The sequence below is a fragment of the Salvelinus fontinalis genome, chromosome 26, assembly GCF_029448725.1.
Source record: "Salvelinus fontinalis isolate EN_2023a chromosome 26, ASM2944872v1, whole genome shotgun sequence".
NCBI classification, from domain to species: Eukaryota; Metazoa; Chordata; class Actinopteri; order Salmoniformes; family Salmonidae; genus Salvelinus; species Salvelinus fontinalis.
The window spans coordinates 21,487,740-21,513,340 of record NC_074690.1 but is presented as its reverse complement, the minus strand read 5'-3'; the positions used below and the strand labels follow the sequence as shown (position 1 = coordinate 21,513,340).

The 25,601-nt window shown below is 42.5% G+C and overlaps 1 protein-coding gene across 5 annotated transcripts in view; it reads left to right on the top strand.

The window, feature by feature from the left end:
- Window positions 1–25,364, top strand: part of agla (amylo-alpha-1, 6-glucosidase, 4-alpha-glucanotransferase a) — a 29,914-nt gene extending 4,550 nt beyond the window's left edge. For 4 of the 5 annotated variants that reach the window (XM_055883019.1, XM_055883021.1, XM_055883022.1 and 1 more), the window contains exons 6-34: window positions 670–851; window positions 1,655–1,766; window positions 3,902–4,028; window positions 4,298–4,400; window positions 4,517–4,614; window positions 4,937–5,076; window positions 5,591–5,778; window positions 6,870–6,993; window positions 7,272–7,435; window positions 7,862–7,963; window positions 8,742–8,897; window positions 9,208–9,358; window positions 9,619–9,743; window positions 10,232–10,344; window positions 12,365–12,499; window positions 14,255–14,385; window positions 14,967–15,103; window positions 15,387–15,520; window positions 16,108–16,283; window positions 16,611–16,713; window positions 17,415–17,640; window positions 19,680–19,800; window positions 20,024–20,159; window positions 20,775–20,887; window positions 21,238–21,449; window positions 23,723–23,820; window positions 24,025–24,112; window positions 24,260–24,393; window positions 24,483–25,364. In XM_055883019.1, the coding sequence (XP_055738994.1) occupies window positions 670–851; window positions 1,655–1,766; window positions 3,902–4,028; window positions 4,298–4,400; window positions 4,517–4,614; window positions 4,937–5,076; window positions 5,591–5,778; window positions 6,870–6,993; window positions 7,272–7,435; window positions 7,862–7,963; window positions 8,742–8,897; window positions 9,208–9,358; window positions 9,619–9,743; window positions 10,232–10,344; window positions 12,365–12,499; window positions 14,255–14,385; window positions 14,967–15,103; window positions 15,387–15,520; window positions 16,108–16,283; window positions 16,611–16,713; window positions 17,415–17,640; window positions 19,680–19,800; window positions 20,024–20,159; window positions 20,775–20,887; window positions 21,238–21,449; window positions 23,723–23,820; window positions 24,025–24,112; window positions 24,260–24,393; window positions 24,483–24,600 (3,947 nt within the window). In that variant the 3' untranslated portion in view covers window positions 24,601–25,364. Of the gene's footprint in view, window positions 1–669; window positions 852–1,654; window positions 1,767–3,901; window positions 4,029–4,297; window positions 4,401–4,516; window positions 4,615–4,936; window positions 5,077–5,590; window positions 5,779–5,999; window positions 6,124–6,869; window positions 6,994–7,271; window positions 7,436–7,861; window positions 7,964–8,741; window positions 8,898–9,207; window positions 9,359–9,618; window positions 9,744–10,231; window positions 10,345–12,364; window positions 12,500–14,254; window positions 14,386–14,966; window positions 15,104–15,386; window positions 15,521–16,107; window positions 16,284–16,610; window positions 16,714–17,414; window positions 17,641–19,679; window positions 19,801–20,023; window positions 20,160–20,774; window positions 20,888–21,237; window positions 21,450–23,722; window positions 23,821–24,024; window positions 24,113–24,259; window positions 24,394–24,482 lie in introns of all 5 variants that reach the window. The other variant, XM_055883020.1, reaches the window with a different exon arrangement.
- The last annotated feature ends 237 nt before the right edge of the window (window positions 25,365–25,601 follow it).

Genomic DNA, 25,601 nt, shown 5'->3' with positions numbered 1-25,601 from the left:
TCCTTTATGGTTTACAAGTGTCTGTAATAAGGTTCAGTGTACTGTAGGTAGCCTGCTTCAGAAACCTAGGTAAGGCTTGGAGAGGATGAGGTCTTGAGAGCAGCACTCTATGGCCAAGACCCAGTATTGTGAAAGGTCAGATGGTCAGAGAAACCTTATCTCCATGGCAGCTTAAAGGCCATGTGCTGACTGATGTCCAGAAACCTGCTGAACTCTATGGTCTGTGGTCAGTGCAGCTTACAATGATGTACCAATGGGTCTGCGCTGCTGTGATATGATGTAACACTCTGAAATGGTTACCTATGTTAGAGTTCCCCTTTTCTATCATATGTGTGCATATTATAAACAGGTTAGAATGTGTATTATCTGAGAAATAACCTAGATCAAAAGTGAACATTTTCAGTGTTTACATAAAAACAACATATTTTTAATGCAAAAAAAAAAGGGTCTAGGGTTTATTCGAGTGAAGAGATACCGCTGCCATTTTGGTCATGTGCCCAACGATTATCCTACCACTGATAGAACGTTAGTTCTCAGGGAGTGTCTGCATAGAATCAATGAACCTTCATTCCCCTCTGTAATATTCCTTGACAAAGGCCTCAATGTCCTCCATAACTGAGAATTTCAGTGTGGTAACTGTTGCTTTGTGCGCTTCCCCTGCCTGTGCAGCCGCCAACAGCCCGTGGATCAAGGAGCATCCTGAGTGTGGCTACAACCTGGTCAACTCCCCCCACCTGAGGTCAGCCTGGGTCCTGGACCGGGCCATATGGCACATGACCTGCAACATGGCTGACGCTAAGTACGCTGCTATGGGCCTCCCCGCCCAGGTCCAAAACGAGGGGCACCTCAATGTGAGTGTCTGAGGTTTACTTTCTCAGCTAGGATTGTGAAATTCCAACCTTCCCAACATTCCCATGTTTAAAAAAAATAAAATAATAAATAAATAAATAAATAAAAAATCCTGGTTGAAGGATTCTTGGAATCAGGAGGGAATAAGCAGGAGGGTTTCCTCAAACCGGGAACTTAAAGGCCCAGTGCAGTCAAAAATGTGATATTTCTGTGTTTTATATATATTTCCACACTGAGGTTGGAATAAAATTGGGAAAAAGATGATAATCCAGTTTTAGTGTAAGAGCTGTTTGAAGAGACTGCCTGGCATTTCAGCCTGTTTTGGTGAGATGGAGTTTTGGCCTGCCTGGTGACATCACTATGGAGTAAATTTGTCAATAGACCAATAAGAAAGAGTTACAAATCTCTCTACCAATAACATATAGTTTTCAGTTTCCCCTCTCCACTCAGACCACTCCCAGACAGTCCTAGCAAAATTCTTACTTGAGAAATTGCTATTTTCTAACAAGCTATTTCTTTTTTACAATTTAAATGAAAACAACCACAGTGCTTAATTGTTATCCAGAAATGATTTGATATTGAGTTAAAAATGGCTGCATTGGACCTTTAAGGAAAGCTTACTTAATTTTTGTTCCCTGGCAACAGCACTATAATGGTAGTCTAGAGTTTTTCCTGGTCATGTCAGATGTGGTCAGGAAAAACTCCAGGGCCTTATACATAACACCTCGTTCGGTTTGTCTTAATGAAATTGTGAGCTCCTTTTGTGAAGACCTAAACCTTTATTTTTTTGTTTTACCTCCCTAAGGCGATCCGCAATGTTTTGTGGGAGCAGGTGTTCCCCAAGGTCAAGCTGTGGGAATTCTTCCAGGTCAAAATCGAGAGCACTGTGGAGGAGTTCAGGACCCTGCTCACAGAAGGTGAGAGCATTCAACTGAGCACTGTTTTTATCTTTCTGTTCATGACATCTGCGGTTACGGTTTGCTATGGTGTACACTAATGAATATACCTTTGATTTATAAACACCTTATGTCAGAGTGTTGTTCAAAAGAGTAACCATCTCCTCTTCTCATGAGCTCCACCTGTCCAAACTAGAGGTCGACCGATTAATCGGAATGGCCGATTAATTAGGGCCGATTTCAAGTTTTCAATCGGAAATCGGTAATTTTGTACGCCGATTTTTATTTATTTATATATATATATATATATATAATATATATATATTTTTTTACACCTTTATTTAACTAGGCAAGTCAGTTAAGAACACATTCTTATTTTCAATGACAGCCTAGAAACGGTGGGATAACTGCCTTGTTCAGGGGCAGAAAGACAGATTTTTACCATGTCAGCTCAGGGATTCAATCTTGCAACCTTACGGTTAACTAGTCCAACGCTCTAACCACCTGCCTCACGAGGAGCCCGCCTGTTACGCGAATGCAGTAAGAAGCCAAGGTAAGTTGCTAGCTATCATTAAACTTATCTTATAAAAAACAATCAATCAATCAATAATAATCACTAGTTATAACTACACATGGTTGATGATATTACTAGTTTATCTATCGTGTCCTGCGTTGCATATAATCGATGCGGTGCGCATTCGCGAAAAAGGACTTGTTCCTCCAACATGTACCTAACCATAAACATCAATGCCTTTTAAAAAATCAATACATAGAAGTATATATTTTTAAACCTGCATATTTAGCTAAAACAAATCCAGGTTAGCAGGCAATATTAACCAGGTGAAATTGTGTCACTTCTATTGCGTTCATTGCACGCAGAGTCTATATATAGGGTATATGGGGTATATAGGGTATATGCAACAGTTTGGGCCGCCTGGCTCATTGCGAACTAATTTGCCAGAATTTTACGTAATTATGACATAACATTGAAGGTTGTGCAATGTAACAGGAATATTTAGACTTATGGATGCCACCGTTAGATAAAATACGTAACGGTTCCGTATTTCACTGAAAGAATAAACGTTTTGTTTTTGAAATGATAGTTTCCGGATTCAACCATATTAATGACCTAAGGCTCGTATTTCTGTGTTATGTTATAATTAAGTCTATGATTTGATAGAGCAGTCTGACTGAGCGGTGGTAGGCAGCAGCAGGCTCGGAAGCATTCTTTCAAACAGCACTTTCGTGCGTTTGCCAGCATCTATTGCGCTGTTTATGACTTCAAGCCTATCAACTCCCGAGATTAGGCTGGTGTAACCGATGTTAAATGGCTAGCTAGTTAGCGGGGTGCGCGCTAATAGCGTTTCAAACGTCACTCGCTCTGAGACTTGGAGTAGTTGTTCCCCTTGCTCTGCATGGGAAACGCTGCTTCGAGGGTGGCTGTTGTCGATGTGTTCCTGGTTCGAGCCCAGGTAGCGGCGAGGAGAGGGATGGAAGTTATACTGTTACACTGGCAATACTAAAGTGCCTATAAGAACATCCAATAGTCAAAGGTATATGAAATACAAATCTTATAGAGAGAAATAGTACTATAATTCCTATAATAACTACAACCTAAAACTTCTTACCTGGGAATATTGAAGACTCATGATAAAAGGAACCACCAGCTTTCATATGTTCTCATGTTCTGAGCAAGGAACTTAAACTTTAGCTTTCGTGTTCATTCAGTATTGTTGTAATTGTCATTATTACAAATACATTTTAAAAATCGGCCGATTAATCGGTATCGGCTTTTTTGGTCCTTCAATAATCGGTATCGGTGTTGAAAAATCATAATCGGTCGACCTCTAGTCCGAACAGTGACCGTGTATCGATTCGCATGAGAAGTAGAGCCAAGTCACAGTCAAACAGACACCTACCTCCACCTCAGTGGGAGTTTGTCCATGTCTGATGTGAAACAAATGACTCCATAAAAAATAAATTATATAAATGAGGAGAATTTGCAAAAGTGTTGTTGATTTATCATTTTCCAATGTTCCTTTTTTGGCAGCTATAATTTCTCAGTCAGAGAAATTGTGTTTTGGTATTGAGGATATGCTTGAATGTGTTGGTATTGAAGTCATTTATGTGTTGTGGTATTATGTGATTGGACTCAGGAGCAAAACCAGACCAGAAGAAGACTGGGGGTAAACAGGGACTTAAGATCATCCAGGACCCCATGTTCAGACGGTTCGGAAATAAAGTGGATATGGACTCTGCACTAGAGACCTTTGTGCCTCACAGGTGTGTGTGTGTGTGTGTGTGTGTGTGTGTGTGTGTGTGTGTGTGTGTGTGTGTGTGTGTGTGTGTGTGTGTGTGTGTGTGTGTGTGTGTGTGTGTGTGTGTGTGTGTGTGTGTGTGTGTGTGTGTGTGTGTGTGTGTGTGTGTGTGATCATGATGAACCGATGGTCATGACTTAACATGAGTTTGAGTAGATTCTCTTGAATGAATCGATCCCCAAATCTATAACCAAGTCTCATCCTGCACATTGTCGATTCTTTGTCCCTGTCCAGCCGCAGTCCTCAAGCCATTCTGGAGGCCTGTAACTGGCTGTGGGGGAGATTGGAGGAGATCAATAAAGAGCAGTACCAGCAGATGTTACACCACCAGGAGCAGGTAGGACACACTCCCGCCACCCCCAGCAGTAGCTCTGGTATGTTCCATACGTGTTTCTGGGTAATGTAGTCCGTCCATTTTACAATTCTTTGTTCTGCTTATTCTTTTTCAAACAGGCTGCTAACTGCATCGTGGGAAATGTAGTTTATGAGCGCCTGGCTGACCACGGGCCCAAGCTGGGCCCCGTCACCAGGAAAGACCCTATTGTTACCAGGTATGCTGTGTGTGCTGACTGTATGTAGTTTTTAAAAGGCTTGACTAATTAGTTCACTCACATTAATATAAAAACAGATTTAGAAACAGGGTCTAGAGTATTAGGACTGTAATGTCAAAGAAGGAGATTAACTTTATTTCCTGGCATTGAAAAAACGGGGAGTTCCATCTGTGACATCAGCGATTATTTCATGCTAAGCTTATTTAAACAGGAGTGCCTTCCTTAGAGCCTTAGCAGCATGCACATCTAAATACAATTTGGGTCATTTGTTTACACATCTAATTCTGGATACAAATAAATAAATTATTTTGTATGTTGACAGATACTTCACCTTCCCATTCGAGGAGAAAAGCCTGGAGGATGACCTGACAATGATGGACCAGCCAGACAAGGCCCGTCACTTCCTGGCTCACAACGGCTGGGTGATGGGAGATGACCCTCTTAGGAACTTTGCTGAGCCAGGTCCACACGTTTTATTTTACATTCATTCATTCCTACCCATTGTGCCGGCTGGCACTTAGGCAGCAACAAAATAATCTTCACTTCTGACGATTTCTCCACTGTGCCCCAGCTCTGGGGATGTTGGAGCTCAGTCAATTGTTTTAAATTATAATAATTCAAACGTGTGCTTTTATCTAGAACAACTTACAATAAGCACATTCAGCTAAGGAAGATATAACTTTACGCTCACTCTTTTCTTCAGGGCAAAGACCAGTGTCTCTCTATGGGTCAATGACACGCAAACAGTGTAGCGATGCGTGAACTAGTCACTCTGATTAAGAACAACTGCTTTCTTACCAAACATATTTAGCCTAAGTGATATATGAATATAAAGAAACATTTTTAGTTCAGACTTTAGAAACAAAAAGCTGGAAATAGTGATGCTGGTTCTGTGGTAACCTGATCATTCCACAAGGGGGAGCTAAAGGCCAAGTCTCTGAGAATTTAAAGATAACAAATGCCTCCATCTTTCCAGGCTCCAACGTGTACATCAGGAGAGAGTTGATCTGCTGGGGCGACAGTGTCAAACTTCGCTACGGCAACAAGCCCGAGGACTGTCCCTACCTGTGGGCCCACATGCAGAAGTACACAGAGATCACGGCCAAGCACTTCGCTGGGGTCCGCCTGGACAACTGTCACTCCACCCCTCTGCATGTCGCTGAGGTACTGTACACAATTCCATTCAGTCTGAGCCATTGAGTTTGTTATTACAATCCATGTAGGCCATACTATCTATGAAACCCAGAACGTTACTGTATGGCCAATTAATACGATTCAGGTATCTTCCAAGATAATTGATACGGTTGATGTATGAGTAAAGTTAGTGATAATTCGCTGTAAAGTGACAAAACAATGTCATTACTGAAACCACTCTCCTTCCGTAGCACATGCTGTCTGCAGCCAGGGCGGTCAGGCCCAACCTGTATGTAATCGCTGAGCTCTTTACGGGCAGCGAACTCATTGACAATGTGTTTGTTAACCGCCTGGGGATAACCAGTCTTGTCAGAGGTACCGGACATTGACATGTATTAGATACAGCACTGGAGTGGTGTGGGTTAAATCCCAGGTTACACTTTATTTGACGTATCTGGTGTTTACTAGACATTCCATTGAAAATGTTTATTTAAATGACATAATAATTGCATTATTGAGATTTAATTGAAAAACAGATATATTTGTAACATCTGGTACCAGTTTCTTCAAAGCATATACCAGAAAGTATCGTTGGTTACAACATCATTTTTGAGTAAACACCAAATACCATCTTAGGACTGTAAAATAAAGTGTTACCAAAAAACGTTTTGTTTTGGCATGACACTAAATCTAGTCTCTGTTTTTGTCTTTTTCTGTGTGTCTCTCTAATATCTCCCATTTACAACCCTCATTTCATCATTCCTATACCTCACTTTACATACTATCTCGCTCTCTGCTAAACATTTTTGCATTAAACATATCACCTTTCTTTTACTCCTGGTCTAAACACCTCATTGACCTTTATCATTGGCGTCCTCCTCACCCCTTTATCGGTTCCCTTCTCATATTTCTGTCTCTTTGTTTGGTTTGGTGTTTGGCATGTTTTCTTTTGAACCTTGAACCCCCCCATGACCCCTCTTCCATACTAACCTGCTTTCCTGCTTAGCTTCGCCGTACTTCCCTACATTTCGACTTCTTCTCCCTCTCCCTCTCCTTCCTCTACCCCCACCCTCTCTGTGCTTTAACCCACCGTTGACTGACCTGTGGATGTGGACATGTAGTACATGTTGGACGTGGCTCGTGTGTTGAGGCCCAGTCTGTACGTGGTGGCTGAGCTGTTCACGGGCAGCGAGGACCTGGACAATGTCTTTGTGACTAAGCTAGGCATTACCTCGCTCATCAGAGGTAGGATTGCACACCACTAGCTTGGTCCCAGAATGGTTTGTGCCGTCTTGCCAACTCCTTTGGTTCTTGTCTTTAATGACCATAGGAGTTGGTAAGACACCCCAAACAGATCTGAGACCAGGTTAACGCATCACTGCATCTGTGAATGAAACATTGTACCAACGGGCGTTCTCAATTCCTGCATGTTTACACCATTGTGTGTGATTGAAAAGACTACAAACTAATACAGTGGTGTAACTGTGAACCCCTCCCTCTCCCTCCCTTCCTGGCCCCTCCAGAGGCAATGAGTGCAGGGGACAGTCACGAGGAGGGCAGACTTGTGTACAGGTACGGAGGGGAGCCCGTCGGGGCCTTCGTCCAGCCCAGCCTCCGCCCCCTGGTGCCCAGCATCGCCCACGCCATGTTCCTGGACGTCACCCATGACAACGAGTGCCCCATCCAGGTACTTTATTCTTAGCCTATCCTTGAGTTCCGCTATTCAGGTACATCACAGTGTTATAGTGGCCATTGCTATTTCATTGCTGTAAATAAAATATCTAGGCACTATTTCAATATGCACAATAGCTGGCGTACTACTGCTTAGAATGAAGAAATTATATTGTCCATGCATTCTAAGTGGAATGCTATTGTGTGCATTGCAGGAAAGTTCTCCTGCAACAAGGTGATCTGTAGGGGCTTCACCCTGTTGAGAGCCTGGTTGATTTCAGTATGAACTTTTGGTTTAATTCCAGTACAATATGAAACTCCAGTGAGGTGTGTGTGCTCTCTCCATGTTCACTCTCTGGGAACATTTCCCCTAGTGGGAAAAAAAAAAGACAACCACAAACCTTGGTGTGTGTCAATTCCTTTGTTGTTGTCTATGTTCCAGCTCCGCTCTGCGTATGACTCGCTCCCCAGTTCTGCCATCGTCTCAATGGCCTGCTGTTGCTCTGGCAGCACCAGGGGATATGATGAGATGGTGCCTCACCAGGTAACTCTCACACCTTTTCTTGGTCATAACAGTATAATGACTTTTAGACAGATATTTGTATATCTTAAATGCATATACACCACTATAGCGTCACAATATCTTAAATCACTTTAAGTATAAAACCAAGGAGTTTAGAATGATGGTAACTAGTTACCCCTGGTATCATATGTAGAGCTTCAGGAAAGGAGATTTATAACTGCAACATTTCTCTCCGGCCCATAGCAACATTTGTAGAATTGCAGGAAATTATGTTTAAAACTGCAAAATGTTCTCTACGCCAATATGAGGGGTGTGAATATTTTTTGTTGTTTTTTAAAATCTTTATTTAACTAGGCAAGTCAGGTAAGAACAAATTCTTATTTACAATGATGCCTAGGAACAGTGTGTTAACTGCCTTGTTCAGGGGCAGAACAACAGATTTTTACCTTGTCAGTTCGGGGACTAGTAACTCTTTCGGTTACTAGTCCAACGCTCTAACCACTAGGCTACCTGCCGTGGGGGTTTGTTACTATGCCGATTTAAATGACAATATCCATCCGGACCTTTGCCATCTAGGAAATTTGTGGGACTGGACCTTCTCAAATAGTACTTGAGTACCGCTGCCTGGACTAGGCTCTTTAGTGACCATCTCCTGCCTGGACTAGACTCTTTAGTGAACATCTCTCCTGCCTGGACTAGACTCTTTAGTGACCATCTCCTGCCTAGACTCTTTAGTGAACATCTCTCCTGCCTGGACTAGACTCTTTAGTGACCATCTCCCCTGCCTGTCTGCCTGTAGATCTCAGTGGTCAAGGAGGAGCGTTTCTACCCCAAGTGGAACCCTGAAGCCAAGGCCTCGTCACCCGGGGAGGTCAACCTGAAGACGGGTATCATCGCTGGCAAGCTGGCCCTCAACAAAATGCACCAGGAACTGGCTTCCAAGGGCTTCAACCAGGTGGGTGTGTGGGGGAATGGGTGTTCGTCTGACTCAATCCCAAACCAATTCCTCGCCCATATCCATAGTCCTTTTGAATGGGTATTGGCAACATGGTGAATGGTAATTGTAGACTGGATTAAATAGATATGGCATAGCAGTTACTCCTATTTAGTCCTTTGACGTGTGAAGAGTCGTCGATAATAACCAAAGGATCATTTTAGCATTGGCCCTCTTCAGTATTCAGGTCAGTATGTGTGTGTGAATGTGGAAATGTATTTGCCTGATAAAAGTTGTTTGTAACACTGCTTGTCCCCTGGCCCTCTCCTAGGTGTACGTTGACCAGGTGGACGAGGACATTGTGGCGGTGACGCGTCACTGTCCCAGCACCCACCAGTCTGTGGTGGCCGTGTGTCGCACTGCCTTCCACAACCCCAAACACCACCAGTACAGGAAGGAGGTTCCACCCATGTTTATCCCTGGTGTGATGCTTCACTGTTACCATAAACAGGACACTGTCCTCAGAATGGGTTATCTATAGAAATACAATTATAGTTGTGGCCTATGTCATTCATCTTCAGAACTCTAGAATGTGCTGATAATGGCAGCCATCTTAGTCAGGGATTATTTAAAACCAGTATAATTGGAGAAAAAAAATGTCAAGAGAGGCACAGGAGAACTCTACTGACCTGGATGCACCTACTATTTTAACACAATCCCCTTCATCTCTCTCCATTTCCAGGTAAAATTGAGGAGGTCATTCTGGAGGCGCGTATCATTGACCGGCAAGCCGGCACCTACAAGAAATGCGAGAAGTACATCAACGGCATGCCGGAGTACACCGTGGAGATTAAGGAGCACATCCAGGTAGTGTGACGCTAGGAACGTGGGTAATAATTAGTTGTTTAGGCCTCCTGTCACAATGGGCTTGAGCAGTAAAGATCGCCTTGTGACAAATATTTCCTCTCAATCCAAACAAATCCATTTTCAGACTGGGTCTTGAAAAACAAGAAGCTTCAGTGGCATCTGGTTACATTTCACAAGCTGGTATTGTGTCTATATTCTGTCTGGAATGTTTGTCAGTTTCTATTGAATGCCATTTAGTTCACTGTGCATTTAGAAAAGATTCAGACCCCTTAACTTTTTCCACATTTTGTTACGTTACAGCCTTATTCTAAAATTAATGAAAAATAAAATCCTCCTCAATCTACACACAATATTTGGTTATATAGACCAGCAAAAGCCGATTCATAATTGTCCTCTCCTCTCAATCGCCCATTGTGGACCTTCATACTGTTTTATGTGGTAGTGAAACATTATTCACCCCTGGTCTTCTGTGTCCCCTGTCACCCCAGCTGAAAGATAGTGGTGTTGTAAAACACGCAGGCGTGACGTCTAAGGGCAGCAGTGAGTTTGTCCAGGAGATCATCTTCGAGCGCCTCACCCCTGGCAGCGTCATCGCCTTCAGGTCAGAGGTCATGATGAGCAGACCAATATATACACCCATTAAATAGAATTTCAAAGCATGTCTACTGTAACACACACCAATGAGGGATATTCTCTGGACAGTTTGTCCCCCTATTGTACACTGTTGTTTAGCCCCTATTGTCCACTCACAACTCACAGATAATACTGTTGACTCTGCACCCCTTCGATAGCTCAGTTGGTAGAGCAGAGGACTGTAGGTAAATAGCAGTGGTCCTTAGGTCGCTGGTTCAAATCTGTCTCGAAGGAAGAAACCTTACCCTCTAGCTTTTGGCTGACTTCATGGCAGTAATCCAGGAGTCTCTCCAGCCTTGAAGAGCCTGTACAGTATGTCTCCTAGCCTGGCCCAAAATCGGTTAGGTTGGGGGATTGTGGACGCCAGGTCATCTGATGCAGCACTCATCACTCTCCTTCTTGGTAAAATAGCCATTACACAGCCTGGAGGTGTGTTGGATCATTGTCCTGTGGAAAAACAAATGATAGTCCCAGTAAGCCCAAACCAGATGGAATGGCGTATCACTGCAGAATGCTGTGGTAGCCATGCTGGTTAAGTGGGCCTTGAATTCTAAATAAATCACAGACTGTGTCACCAGCAAAGCACCCCCACACCATAACACATCGTCCTCCATGCTTTTTGGAACAAACCACTCGATTTTGTCTCTGCGTTATATTGGCATCGAACATGTCACCCTCCCTAGGAGAGGGGTTGACCTCAACAATTTATTGTTAAAACGAGAGGCTGCCTGGATCTTTAACTTAAAGACCGTTGCTCTCTTCGGTCTCAACGTAGACTTTGATCTGAAGCTATTCTTATGATTATTGTGACTTTTGCCATTTGTAATTGTTTGTAAGCTTGTGTTGTCTAAAATGAATCTATGATCGTATGCAATCAATTTGTATTTTGTATGCTGTTCTTTGTATGCCATTTTAATATTTGAGAATTAACCAATGATATTAGGCCATACTTGGCCATGATTACGACACCTGTGTGTCTTTTGACACTATATAAACGAGTCACCCTGCAGTGTTTGTGATTATACCCTGATGAAGACAGCTTGCCTGTCGAAACGTTAAGTGTGAAATACACATGCAGAGATCATCCGTTCACCCACAGCATCTCACAAAGACATTGCGGTTGGAACCAAAAATCTCCAATTTGGACTCCAGACCAAAGGACAAATTTCCACCAGTCTAATGTCCATTTCTTGTGTTTGTTGGTCTAAGCAATTCTCTTATTACTATTGGTGTCCTTTAGTAGTGGTTTCATTTCAGCATTTTGACCATGAAGGCCTGATCACCGCAGTTTCCTCTGAACATTTGATGTTGAGATGTGTTTGTTACTTGAACTCTGTGAAGCATTTATTTGGGCTGCAATTTCTGTGGCTGGTAACTCTAATGAACTAATCCTCTGCAGCAGAGGTAACTCTGGGTGTTCCATTCCTGTGGCGGTCCTCATGAGAGCCAGTTTCATCATAGCGCTAGATGGTTTTTGCGACTGCACCTGAAGAAACTTTCAAAGTTCTTTATGTTCTGTATTGACTGGCCTTCATGTCTTAAAGTAATGACGGACTGTGGTTTCTCTTTGCTTATTTGAGCTGTTCTTGCCATAATATGAACTTGGTCTTTTACCAAATAGGGATATCTTCTGTATACCTTGTCACAACACAACTGATTGGCTCAAACACATTAAGAAGGAAAGAAATTCCAAAATTAACTTTTAAGAAGGCACACCTGTTAATTGAAATGCATTCCAGGTGATTACCTCATGAAGCTGGTTGAGAGAATGCCAAGAGTGTGCAAAGCTGCCATCAAGGCAAAGGGTGGCTATTTGAAGAATCTCAAATATAAAATATTTTTGATTTGTGTAACACTTTTTTGGTTACTACATGATTCCATATGTGTTATTTCATAGTTTTGATGTCTTCACTATTAAAGAAAAACCCTTCAATGAGTAGGTGTTCTAAAACTTTTGACTGGTAGGGTATATGTGTTTCCCTCACCAGGGTGAGTCTGGACCCTAAGGCCCAGGAGCTGGTGGGAGTCATCAGACATCACCTGATCCAATTCAGCCCCAAGTACAAGCCTGGCAGTCTGCCTGACCAGCACACACCAACCATACTGGAGACACCACTGGCACAGTGAGTATACATCACACAAAAACACGCAAATGTACTGTTACACACACTGCATTGCAAACACATACAGTGCATTCATGAAAGTTATCAGGCTTCACTTTTTCCACATTTTGTTACATTACAGCCTTATTCTAAAATGGATTAAACCATTTTTTTTCTGCGTCAATCTACACACTACCCCATAATGACAGCGAAAACAGGTTTTTAGAAATTTTTGCAAATGTATTAAAAAGAAAAAACATAAATATCACATTTACATAAGTATTTGCTATGAGACTCAAAACTGAGCTCAGGTGCATTGTGTGTCCGTTGATCATCCTTGAGATGTTTCTAGAACTTGATTGGAGTCCACCTGTGGTACATTCAATTGATTGGACATGATTTGGTAAGGCACACACCTGTCTATGTAAGGTTCCACAGTTGACAGCGCATGTCAGAGCAAAAACCAATGCATGAGGTTGAAGGATTTGTCCGTGGAGATCCAAGACAGGATTGTGTAGAGGCACAGATCTGGGGAAGGGTACCAAAAAAGTTCTGCAGAATTGAAGGTCCCCAAGAACACTGTGGCCTCCATCATTCTTAAATGTAAGAAGTTTGGAGACTCTTCCTAGAGCTGGCTGCCTGGCCAAACTGAGCAATCAGGGGAGAATGGCCTTGGTCAGGGGGGTGACCAAGAACCTGATGGTCACTCTGACAGAGTTCCTCGTATGGAGGTAGAAGAAACTTCCAGGAGGACAACCATCTCTGTAGCACTCCACCAATCAGGCCTTTATGGTAGAGTGGCCAGACAGAAGCCACTCCTCAGTAAAAGTCACATGACATCCCGCTTGGAGTTTACCAAAAGGAACCTAAATGACTCTCAGACCATGAGAAACAAGATTCTCTGGTCTGATGAAACCAAGATTTAACTCTTTGGCCTGAATGCCAAGCGTCCCGTCTGGAGGAAACCTGGCACCATCCCTACGGTGAAGCATGGTGGTGGCAGCATCATGCTGTGGGGATGTCTTTCAGCAGCAGGGACTGGGAGACTAGTTAGGATCGAGGGAAAGATGAACGGAGATGAAAACCTGCTCCAGAGCACTCAAGACCTCAGACTGGGGACAACAAAAATGGCTGTGCAGCGATGCTCCCCATCCAACCTGACAGAGCTTGAGAGGATCTGCAGAGAAGAATGGGAAAAACTCCCCAAATACATGTGCCAAGCTTGTAGTGTCATACCCAAGAAGACTCAAGGCTGTAATCGCTGCTTAAACAAAGTATTTTTTATTTATTTATTATTTCACCTTTATTTAACCAGGTAGGCCAGTTGAGAACAAGTTCGTATTTACAACTGCAACCTGGCATGGGTATAGGGTACTGAGTATAGGGTCTGAATACTTATGTAAATGTGTTATTTCAGTTATTCAAAATCTGGTTTTGCTGTGCCATTATGGGGTATTGTGTGTAGATCGATGAGGGGGGGGGAACTATTTAATCAATTTTAGAATAAGGCTTTAACGTAACAAAATGTGGAAAACTGAAGGTCTGAATACTTTCCGAATTCACTCACCAAGTGTATTGGAAAAGCGTTACGCTTACAATGGCTTGAAAGGTATAGTATGTTTGGTTTTTCCTGGTAGCTATATATTTGTATAGTAATGAATTGTGTCCATACAGTATGTGTTGAAATACTGTTCAGCAGGGCTCTGTAGTCTCCAGTTGTGCTCTCAGGTGGGTGTGTTCTAATGTTATGTGACTCCATCTTCTATCCCCATTCAGGATCATGTCTAAGCTGAATCTGGGCGACATGAACATGCTGCTGTTCCGCTGTGACTCTGAGGAACAGGAGGACGGAGGAGGCTGCTACAACATCCCTTCCTGGACCAGCTTCAAGTACGGTGGCCTGCAAGGTACAGTAAAAAAAATACATGTATTTAACCTTTATTAACGAGGCAAGTCAGTTAAGAACAAATTCTTATTTACAATGATGTCCTACTGTACACCAGCCAAACCCGGACGATGCTGGGCCAAATGTGCCCCGCCCTATGGGACTCCCAATCACAGCTGGTTGTGATACAGCCTGGATTCGAACCAGGGTGTCTGTGGTGACGCCTCAAACACTGAGATGCAGTGCCTTAGACCGCTGCGCCACTCGGGAGCCCAATTTTGCCCCAGTGCACAGTGAGGTGGTCCAGTCAGCACCAGGATTGGGGTCAATTCCATTTCAATTCGGTCAATTCAGAGTAAATTGGAATTTTACAGTTTACTTCCTGAATTGACTGATTTGATCCTAACCCTGGTCAGCACACATTGTGGAAGTTGCCCCAACCACTGATACAGGGTCAGATATTTTTCCATCCCCCACAATGGTTAAGGTTAGGATTTGAGTTGGTTAGCTCATCCTAGAGCTGTGTCTACAAGCAGCTATACACATATTGTTGAATGAAACTGGACTTAGACATTGAAAACGGGATTCATTGTTTTCATGCAGGTCTTCTGTCAGTGATGGCAGACATTCGTCCCAAGAACGACCTGGGCCACCCGGTGTGTGACAACCTGAGACAGGGGGACTGGATGATCGACTACGTCAGTAACAGGCTGGTCTGTCACAGTGGCGCTCTAGGAGAGGTGAGCAGTTTGAGTGACAGTGATTTAAACTGAATAAATGAATCCCATTTAGATTTTTTATAGGCCTAATGATGGTAAGAAGTAACAAACAAGATGGTCTGAACTTGACAATGATTATTGTAAATAGAAATGAATCCTACAACTCAGCCCAGCTAAGGGGTTTTTAAATCAACCACTGTGGTAGCAGTATGATAATAGGAAGATGATTATCATCATTGTCACCATTTTCCGTTGTCATAATTTTAGAGTTTGGTGTTATCCAGATAACATGTGTTGTTTCCAGGTGGGGAAGTGGCTCAAGGCGATGTTCCATTATCTGAAGCACATCCCTCGCTATCTCATCCCCTGCTACTTTGATGCCATTTTAGTGGGAGTCTACACCACGGCTCTTGACACCACCTTCAACAAGATGTCCAGGTACAAATTTAGGGTCTTAATTTGATCACCCTGTTGCAGGAAATGTCCTGCACAGCAGGAAATGCAAACCTCTAGTGTATTCAAGGTTTAAAAATGATTCTAAAGTTTGTAATTTACACTTAAACATTTCAGACTTGATTTGCTCTTATTATGTAACAACCCCTACAAAAATCTCCGTTAATTATAAGCCACACAATAATTCAAATTTCCTGAAGCTGCAGGATTATTTTCCTCCTGTGAGAAACTGGTCAAATTAAAATCTTGCACCTGGATGTCTCACATAAACAACCCTATAAGGTTTCTCTCATACCCAACATACATTGAGGAAATTATGCAATAGAAGAATGGAATATTCTTAAATGATTAGATTTAGTGAGAGTATCTGTATTAAAAAAGGCCCTGCACCTTTAAGGGTATTTGTGCCGAAACCCAGAACCATACCATTAAATGTTTTTGACAGCATCTTTTAACCTCTCCTTTTTTACAACATATGTGTTTTCTCGTGGTGTCTTCAGTTTTGTCCAGTAATGGTGCACAATTTTTTTAATGTAAAATCATGTTCTTCTTCTGGTTTCTGTCTCTTTCAGTTTTGTCCAGAACGGCTCGACCTTTGTCAAACTGCTGGCCCTGGGCTCTGTCCAGATGGGTGGTGTGGGCAGTTTCCCGGCTCTGCCCCCCTTATCCCTGGAACTACCCGACGTCCCCTACCGCCTCAACAAGGACACTGGCAAGAAGGAGCAGTGCTGCGTCTCCCTGGCCGCAGGTCTGCCTAGCAACAACCTATTTCTATTATATATTCTATTCTACTTCTGTAAACAGTAGTTGGATGCCAACCTAATAACCATAATTCTTCTGTTGATATTCACGAAACCAATAAGTGGTGTTTAAGTCTATTGTTGGTCAGCAAAATGGTCTATTGTAGTCAGTCGCTTGGTATTTTTAAGCTGACACAATTCTACAAGCTTCAGTCCCAATCCAGTAGCTGTCAGTCCTATTTGTATCTCGGTACCATTTTGAGAATTGGAGTTTGAATTTCAGCTGCATTTGAACGTCTTCTTCCTTTATTCATCTCTACCTTCCTGTTTCACAGGTCTGCCTCACTTCTCCTCTGGAATCTTCCGCTGCTGGGGCCGAGACACCTTCATCGCTCTGCGTGGACTCATGCTGGTCACTGGTCGTCACCTGGAGGCTAGGTGTGTATTTTGTCTGTACTGTAGTAGTATCCAAATTGAACTTCTTAGCTATTAGAAAAGATATAACCAGTGGTGTAAAGTATTTAAGTGAAAATACTTTAGAGTACTACTTAAGTAGTTTTTTGAGGGTATCTGTACTTTACTATCTATGTTTTTGACAACTTTTACTTTTACTTCACTACATTCTTCAAGAAAATAATGTTATTTTTCCTGCATATATTTTCCCTGGCACCCGAAAGTACCATTTTGAATGCTTAGGACAGGAAAATTGTGAAATTCACGCACTTATCAAGAGAATATCCCTTGTCATCCCTACTGCATCTGATCTGATGGACTCACTAAACACACATGATTGTTTGTAAATTCTGTCTGTGCCCGTGGCTATCCGTAAATTTAAAAAAACAAGAAAATTATGGCGTCTGGTTTGCTTAATATAAGGAATTTAAAATGATTTATACTTTTAATTTGAATACTTAAGTATCTTTTAGCAATTACATTTACTTTTGATACTTAAGTATATTTAAAACCAAATACTTTTAGACTTTTACTAAAGTAGTATTTTACTGGGTGATTTTCACTTGAGTCATTTTCTATTGAGGTGTATTTTCCTTTTTTTAATGACAATTGGGTACTTTTTCTACCACTGGATATTACACTGGAATACAGTTGATATATTAATTGAATGTCTCTTTTTCCTACAGAAACATCATCCTGGCATTTGCAGGCACCCTGAGACACGGTCTTATCCCCAACCTGTTGGGCGAGGGCATCTGTGCCCGCTTCAACTGCCGTGATGCCGTGTGGTGGTGGCTGCAGTGCATCCAGGATTACTGTACCTTGGTGCCCGAGGGCATTGCCATCCTCCGCTGCCCTGTGGTCAGGATGTACCCCCGTGACGACTCTGAGCCCCAGGCCCCTGGCACTCCGGTAGGTCATATCTATACACGTTTCATCCCTCTCTCTCTCACACACACGCCCACGTGTACACATCAAACACGAACACACATGCATAAACACATACATACATACACACTCTCCATCGCTCTCTCTTTCCCACCCACACACTCTCACATGCACAAATATAGACACACATATCCATAAACACATACAGGTCCACACACACATACAGTGCCTTCAGAAAGTAGTCTTACCCCTTGACTTATTCCACATTGTTGTTACTGCCTGAATTCAAAATTGATAAAAATATTATTTTTTTCTCAGCCATCTGCACATAATACCCCATAATGACAAAGTGAAAACATGTTTTTAGAAATTGTAGCTAATTTATTGAAAATGAAATATAGAAATATCTAATTTACATAAGTATTCACACCCCTGAGACAATAGGTTTTTGGGGGGGTAGACCAGCTTTAATATTGCAAATAGATTGTGACTTCTATCAATGTAATTATCTGCATCATTTTCAATCCCCCATATATTTTTTGTTAAATATGTACAGTGGGGCAAAAAAGTATTTAGTCAGCCACCAATTGTGCAAGTTCTCCCACTTAAAAAGATGAGAGGGGCCTGTAATTTTCATCATAGGTACTCTTCAACTATGACAGACAAAATGAGGAGAAAAAAATCCAGAAAATCACATTGTAGGATTTTTTATGAATTTATTTGCAAATTATGGTGGAAAATAAGTATTTGGTCAATAACAAAAGTTTATCTCAATACTTTGTTATATACCCTTTGTTGGCAATGACAGAGGTCAAACGTTTTCTGTAAGTCTTCACAAGCTTTTCACACACTGTTGCTGGTATTTTGGCCCATTCCTCCATGCATAACTCCTCTAGAGCAGTGATGTTTTGGGGCTGTTGCTGGGCAACACAGACTTTCAACTCCCTCCAAAGATTTTCTATGGGGTTGAGATCTGGAGACTGGCTAGGCCACTCCAGGTCCTTGAAATGCTTCTTACGAAGCCACTCCTTGTCTGTGGGAAAGCCAGGTTTTCCTGGTGAACCAGGTATTCCTCTAGGATTTTGCCTGTGCTTAGCTCCATTCCGTTTCTTTCTTATCCTACAAAACTCCCCAGTCCTTAATGATTACAAACATACATATAACATGATGCATCCACCACTATGCTTGAAAATATGGAGAGTGGTATTCAGTCTTGTGTTGTGTTGGATTTGTCGCAGATATAACACTTTGTATTCAGGACAAAAAGTGAATTGCTTTGCCACATTTTTTGCAGTATTACTTGCATTGTTGCAAATAGGATGCATGTTTTGGAATATGTTTATTCTGTAAAGGCTTCCTTCTTTTCACTCTGTTGATTAGGTTAGTATTGTGGAGTAACTACAATGTTGAACCATCCTCAGTTTTCTCCTAACATAGCCATTAAACTCTAACTGTTTTAAAGTCACCATTGGCCTCATGGTGAAATCCCTGAGCGGTTTCCTTCCTCTCCGGCAACTGAGTTAGGAGGGACACCTGTATCTTGTGACTGGGTGTATTAATACACCATCCAAATTGTAATTAGAGGTTCAATAAAAAATAAACAATGAATGAATAACTTCACCATGCTCAACGGGATATATTTTTAATGTATGCTTTTAAATTTTTTATTCATCTACCAATAGGTGCCCTTGTTTTCGAGGCACTGGAAAACCTCCCTGGTCTTTGTGGTTGAATCTGTTTGAAATTCGACTGAGGGACCAGTGGGGTACAGGGATGAGGTAGTCATTCAACAATGTCCATGCAACTTATGTGATTTGTTAAGCAACTGTTTACTCTTGAACTTATTTAGGCTTGCCATAACAAAGGGGTGAATACTTATTGACACATTTTTTATTAATTTGCAAGCATTTCCACATTGACACTATGGGGTATTGTGTGTAGGCCAGTGTCAAATTCAGGCTGTAACACAACAAAATGTGGAAACGTCAAGGGGTGTGAATAATTTCTGAAGGCTCTGTACATCACGCACAGGTACAGTCTAACGTGATCCTTGTGTGTTTCAGTCCCTGCTCACACAGCCCTTGTGTGATGTCATCCACGAGGCCATGACACGTCACATGCAGGGTATCGACTTCAGGGAGCGCAACGCAGGACCAAAGATCGACATGCACATGAAGGACGAGGGTGAGTTCGCCACAGTCTGGTCACCTCTTGTTTCGGTCACACTTTGAGTTAATAAGTAGTACCAGGAGTTTTTACTGACCAAGTTACCTGACAAGGAAAAACTCTGGGCCACCTGTTATTCCCTACAAGTTGCTCTTGTTGGTTTTTAAGGTTTTTGTTATGAGGTGCACATTGTCTTGCTTCAGCAAATATGGTATATTGTTATTATTCTCCTTGCTCCCAGGCTTCAATGTTGTGGCCAAAGTGCACCGTGATACTGGCTTTGTTTACGGTGGCAACCGCTTCAACTGCGGAACATGGATGGACAAAATGGGAGAGAGTGACAAAGCTCGCAACAAGGGCATGCCTGCAACACCCAGGTAAGACTATCCACTTTACCCCTATTTCTTAAAGGTCCAATTCAGCTGTTTTTATCTCAATATCAAATAATTTCTGGGTAACATTTAATCACCTTAATGTGATTGTTTTCAATTAAAATGGTCAAAATTAAACTAAAAATAGCTTCTTAGCAAAGAGTAATTTCTCAAACAAGAATTTTGCTAGGTAGGGAGGGGACAACTGAAAACGAGGTGTTATTGGCAGAGAGGTTTGGAACGCTCTTTCTTATTGGTCTATTTATTAATTTACCGGTCACTAGGCAGGCCAAAATTCCATCCCACCACAACAGGCTGAAACTTCAGCCGGTCTTTTCAAACAGCTCTTGCACTAAAAGGGCATTACCATAATTTTCACAATTTCACAGTATTAGTCCAACCTCATTGTGTGGAAATATAGTATATAAAATACAGGAAAATCAAGCTTTTGACTGCTCTGGGCCTTTAAACCTACAAAACAATACAATTAAACCAAACTAGGGAAAAGCCAGTGTATGTTTAGTTGGGTGTCTTTCCTGCTTCTCCTGAAGTTTGTAAAGATGTAATAATGCATATTAAATTGATTTGATGTGACTTGTCTCCCTGGTTGTGTGTCTCCAGAGATGGGTCAGCGGTGGAGATTGTGGGCCTCAGTAAGTCTGCGGTGCGCTGGCTGGTGGAGCTCCATAAGAAGGGCCTGTTCCCCCACAGCTCCATGAAAATACACCGGGATGGTGAGTGCTGCCTGGACACACACACACACACACACACACACACACACACACACACACACACACACACACACACACACACACACACACACACACACACACACACACACACACACACACACACACACACACACACACACACACACACACACACACACACACACACACACACACACACACACACACACACACACACACACACACACACACACACACACACCAGCAGTGCTGGCATACACACACATGGACATGTATGCAAACTTACATGTGCAATGTCCCTCCCTCAGAGACAATTGTTTCACTAATAAGACATAATGAAACATTTTTTATTATATTATTGTTTTCCCTTGCAGGTAAGGAGGTGAAGGTTTCCTATGAGGAGTGGAACCATAATATCCTGGCCAACTTTGAGAAGAACTTCTATGTGTCCCATGACGACAAGGACCCCAACGAGAAGCACCCTGACCTGGTCCACAAGAGAGGCATCTACAAGGACAGCCATGGAGCTTCCAGCCCATGGTGTGACTACCAGCTCAGGCCCAACTTTTGCATTGCCATGGTGGTGGTGAGTTGCCATCAGAGTGGCATCAGCCCATGCCCCGTTCCTTCAATCCTTTGCATGTTTTTTCTCATAGAGAAGCATTGGAATTTCAGTTTACTTCCAGCATTAACTGAATTGAAATGGAATTGACACCAACCCTGGTCCTTAGCCCATTTTCTTGGCTACTCCTTGGATGTAAATAGAGCTAAAGCTCTGGGTCAGTGGAAGATGTATAGCAGGACATAGTGGTAGAGTTTGAGGTATTAAAACCACCTAATGTCAATGTCCGTGCCCCTGCGGAATTCAAATTAGCATAATAAATCTGTCAGTTTAACCTAGAGATACCAGTTGTTTTGCATCTGCGGTGAAAGCTGACCGAGCTAGAGCGGTGTTTGTCAGACCTTGAGACATCCCGAAAATCGGTGTTCTCACCAAATCGTTTGTAGCATCCAAACGGTTTGGCCTACAAACTATAGTCCCTCTATGGAATGATGAGTCTCTTTGTTTTTGCTCGATGACCCCCACAAGCGTCTTGGGACTCATCTGAAGTCGGTACAGCCATCTGCCAACTTCTGTCTTTAGAGTCAGGACAGTTAGGCTAGACACTGACCCCTCTGTGGAAAGGTGACTCTCACGAACATGTCAGTTGTTTTGATCTAGGCCTCACTAAACTCGTCTGAAGGTCCCCTGGTACCAGTTGAAAAAAGTAATGGGAGTATATATGGAGACTGGTTAGTGAAATACATGTAAAAGAATATATATATATATATACACTACCGTTCAAAAGTTTGGGGTCACTTAGAAATGTCCTTGTTTTTGAAAGAAAAGCAAATTTTTCAGTGTCGACATGTTGTAAATGACTATTGTAGCTGTAAACGGCAGATTTTTTATGGAATATCTACATAGGTGTATAGAGGCCCATTTATCAGCAAGCATCACTGCTAGGCAGAGTTGCAAAGAAAAAGCCATAACTCAGACTGGCCAATAAAAGATTAAGATGGGCAAAAAAACACAGACACTGGACAGAGGAACTCTGCCTAGAAGGCCAGCATCCCGGAGTCGCCTCTTCACTGTTGACGTTCAGACAGGTGTTTTGCGGGTACTATTTAATGAAGCTGCTAGTTGAGGAAGCGTCTGTTTATTAAACTAGACACTCTAATGTACTTGTCCTCTTGCTCAGTTGTGCACTGGGGCCTCCCACTTCTCTTTCTATTCTGGTTAGAGACAGTTTGTGCTGTTATGTGAAGGGAGTAGTACACAGCATTGTACGAGATCTTCAGTTTCTTGGCAATTTCTCGCATGGAATAGCCTTTATTTCTCAGAACAAGAATAGACTGATGAGTTTCAGAAGAAAGGTCTTTGTTTCTGGCCATTTTGAGCCTATAATCGAACCCACAAATGCTGACGCTCCAGATACTAAACTTTTCTAAAGAAGGCCAGCTTTATTGCCTTCTTTAATCAGTACAATAGTTTTCAGCTATGCTAACATAATTGCAAAAGGGTAATGGGCTGATAATGGGCCTCTGTATGCCTAAGTAGATATTCCATTAAAAATCTGCCGTTTTCAGCTACAATAGTCATTTACAACATGAACAATGTCTACACTGTATTTATGATCAATTTGGAAATGGTCCACCCTTTGCTGCTATAATAGCCTCCACTCTTCTGGGAAGGCTTTTCACTAGATGTTGGAATATTGCTGCGAGGACATACTTCCATTCAGCCACGAGCATTAATGAGGTTGGGCATTCCAATTCATCCCAAAGGTGTTCGATGGAGTTCAGATCATGGCTCTGTTGAGGCCAGTCAAGTTCTTCCACACTGATCTCGACAAATCATTTCCGTATGGACCTCGCTTTGTGCACGGTGCCATTGTCATGCTGAAACAGGAAAGAGCCTTACACAAAGTTGGAAGCACAGAATCGTCTAGAATGTCATTGGTAGTCCGTCAGACTGCCAGATGGTGAAGCTTGATTCATCACTCCAGAGGACGCGTTTCCACTGCTCCAGAGTCCAATGGCAGCAAAGCTTGTGTGCGGCTACTCAGCCATGGAAACCAATTTCATGACGCTCCCGATGAACAGTTATTGTGCTGACGTTGCTTCCAGAGGCAGTTTGGAACTCAGTAGTGAGTGTTGCAACTGAGGACAGATGATTTTTACGCGTTATCTGCTTCAGCACTCGGCGGTCTTGTTTCTGTGAACTTGTGTGGCCTACCACTTCGCGGCTGAGCTGTTGTTGTAACTCTTATGGGTTAATAAGTTGACCTGAATGGTGTTCTCTATTCTGTCCCTGAGGCTCCGGAGTTGTTCACTGTGGAGAGAGCCTGGAAGGCCCTGGGAATGGCTGAGAAGAAGCTGCTAGGACCTCTGGGAATGAAGACGTTGGACCCAGAGTAAGAGACCTCATTATCACTCATCACCATGTGACCTGACCAGGAGAACCTAGGGCCCTGAGTTTTTCTTATTCAGGTCATATGTTCAGGAAAAACTCCTGGCCCCACTCATACTTGTTCATTAATACTTGTTCATTAACTGATTCATTTTCAATACTTATTTTCTTGGCACATATACTGACATCAAGTTAATTTCTCCCCTAGTGATATGGTGTACTGCGGTGTCTATGACAACGCCCTGGACAACGATAACTACAACGTGGCCAGAGGCTTCAACTACCACCAAGGACCAGTGAGTGTCCATTACTGAGGAATTGAGTTGTACTACACCTTGAATTAGGAGTTATTGTTAACTTATTATGTCAATGCTCCCGAGGGTATAAATAAAGTTGTATTAAATTGATCTGATTGGTTTAATGACTTTTTGTTTGTTTTTTAGGAGTGGCTATGGCCAATTGGGTACTTCCTGCGAGCAAAGCTCTATTTTGCCAAGAAGCTTGGGAAGGAAACCTATGAACAGACAGTGTACCTGGTGAAGAGCATTCTCTCTCAGCATTATGTCCACCTGGAGAGGTAAATACACACACTAACACACACATTTTCACATGCGCACACACACACACTCTTTGAACTTTCATCCATGTCTCTTCTAACCCTCTAAGGTCTAGCTGGAAGGGTCTGCCAGAGCTGACCAATGAGAATGGCCAGTACTGTCCCTTCAGCTGCGAATCACAGGCCTGGTCCATCTCCACGGTGCTGGAAGTCCTCCACGACATATAGCACCTCACTTCCTGTGGGCGGAGACTCGCCCCATGATCTAATGTCCTCTTGAAGTCCGGCACTGTTTTAATTCACCTTCATAGTGTGGTGTTTGTTGTCTTGTTTTGGACCACGTGTACACCCTATGCACTAAACCTACTGGGCTCGCAAGTATACAGTAATGCCTTGTGAACACCAGCAATTCTAGTGGTTGTGGACAGCATTGGGAAATTTTAGCTCACGGCCTCATTTGACGGCTGACTTAGTGTTGTCAAGGTATGATACCTATGTTACAGTAGATACATGAGCTAATGTTAAAGCACTTAATGATAAAGTATTAAAGATAAAGTATTGAAATGGTTTGGAAGACCGACTGTTTTAAACCAGCTAACCTCATAGGCAGTTGAACTTTAACCGTGTGTCGCCTGCGCTGCTACCCGGTCCATGGAGATCCTTTTAAAGATGGTATCAAAATGTACTGTACTATGAAATTAGTCAAGTGACAACCCATTGCTGTGTGCTTCCATGCCTTTTTATTAGAGTTTAGATCCCTAAAAATAAACCTCTGTGGAAAGCATCACTGTGACAGAAGAACTTGTAGAGTAGCTGTTCTATCCATAACCCACCCATAACCCACCCTAAATGTGATGCATCTCTCCTTGTGAATCTGGTGCCACTTTTTATTGGTCAGCATGCTCCCAGTTTATAGTGTGATTGATTATTGTGTCTGTCTACATAGTGTTGTCACAACACGTAGTGGTATATAAACAGTCTGCAACATGAGACATTCTGTGTCTTTGACTTGATGTTTGTGTTGAGGTGAAGAAAACCATAATAGGGGTTAGCCTGTTCACCAGCTTTTTTTCTCTGGATTGTTAGACACAGCACAAAATAAATGTTTTTTATACAGTACCAGTCAAAAGGTTGGACACACCTACTCGATCAGCTCCTTTGTCTCACAACAACCTCTCCCTCAATGTAAGCAAGACAAAGGAGCTGATTGTGGACTATAGGAAAAGGAG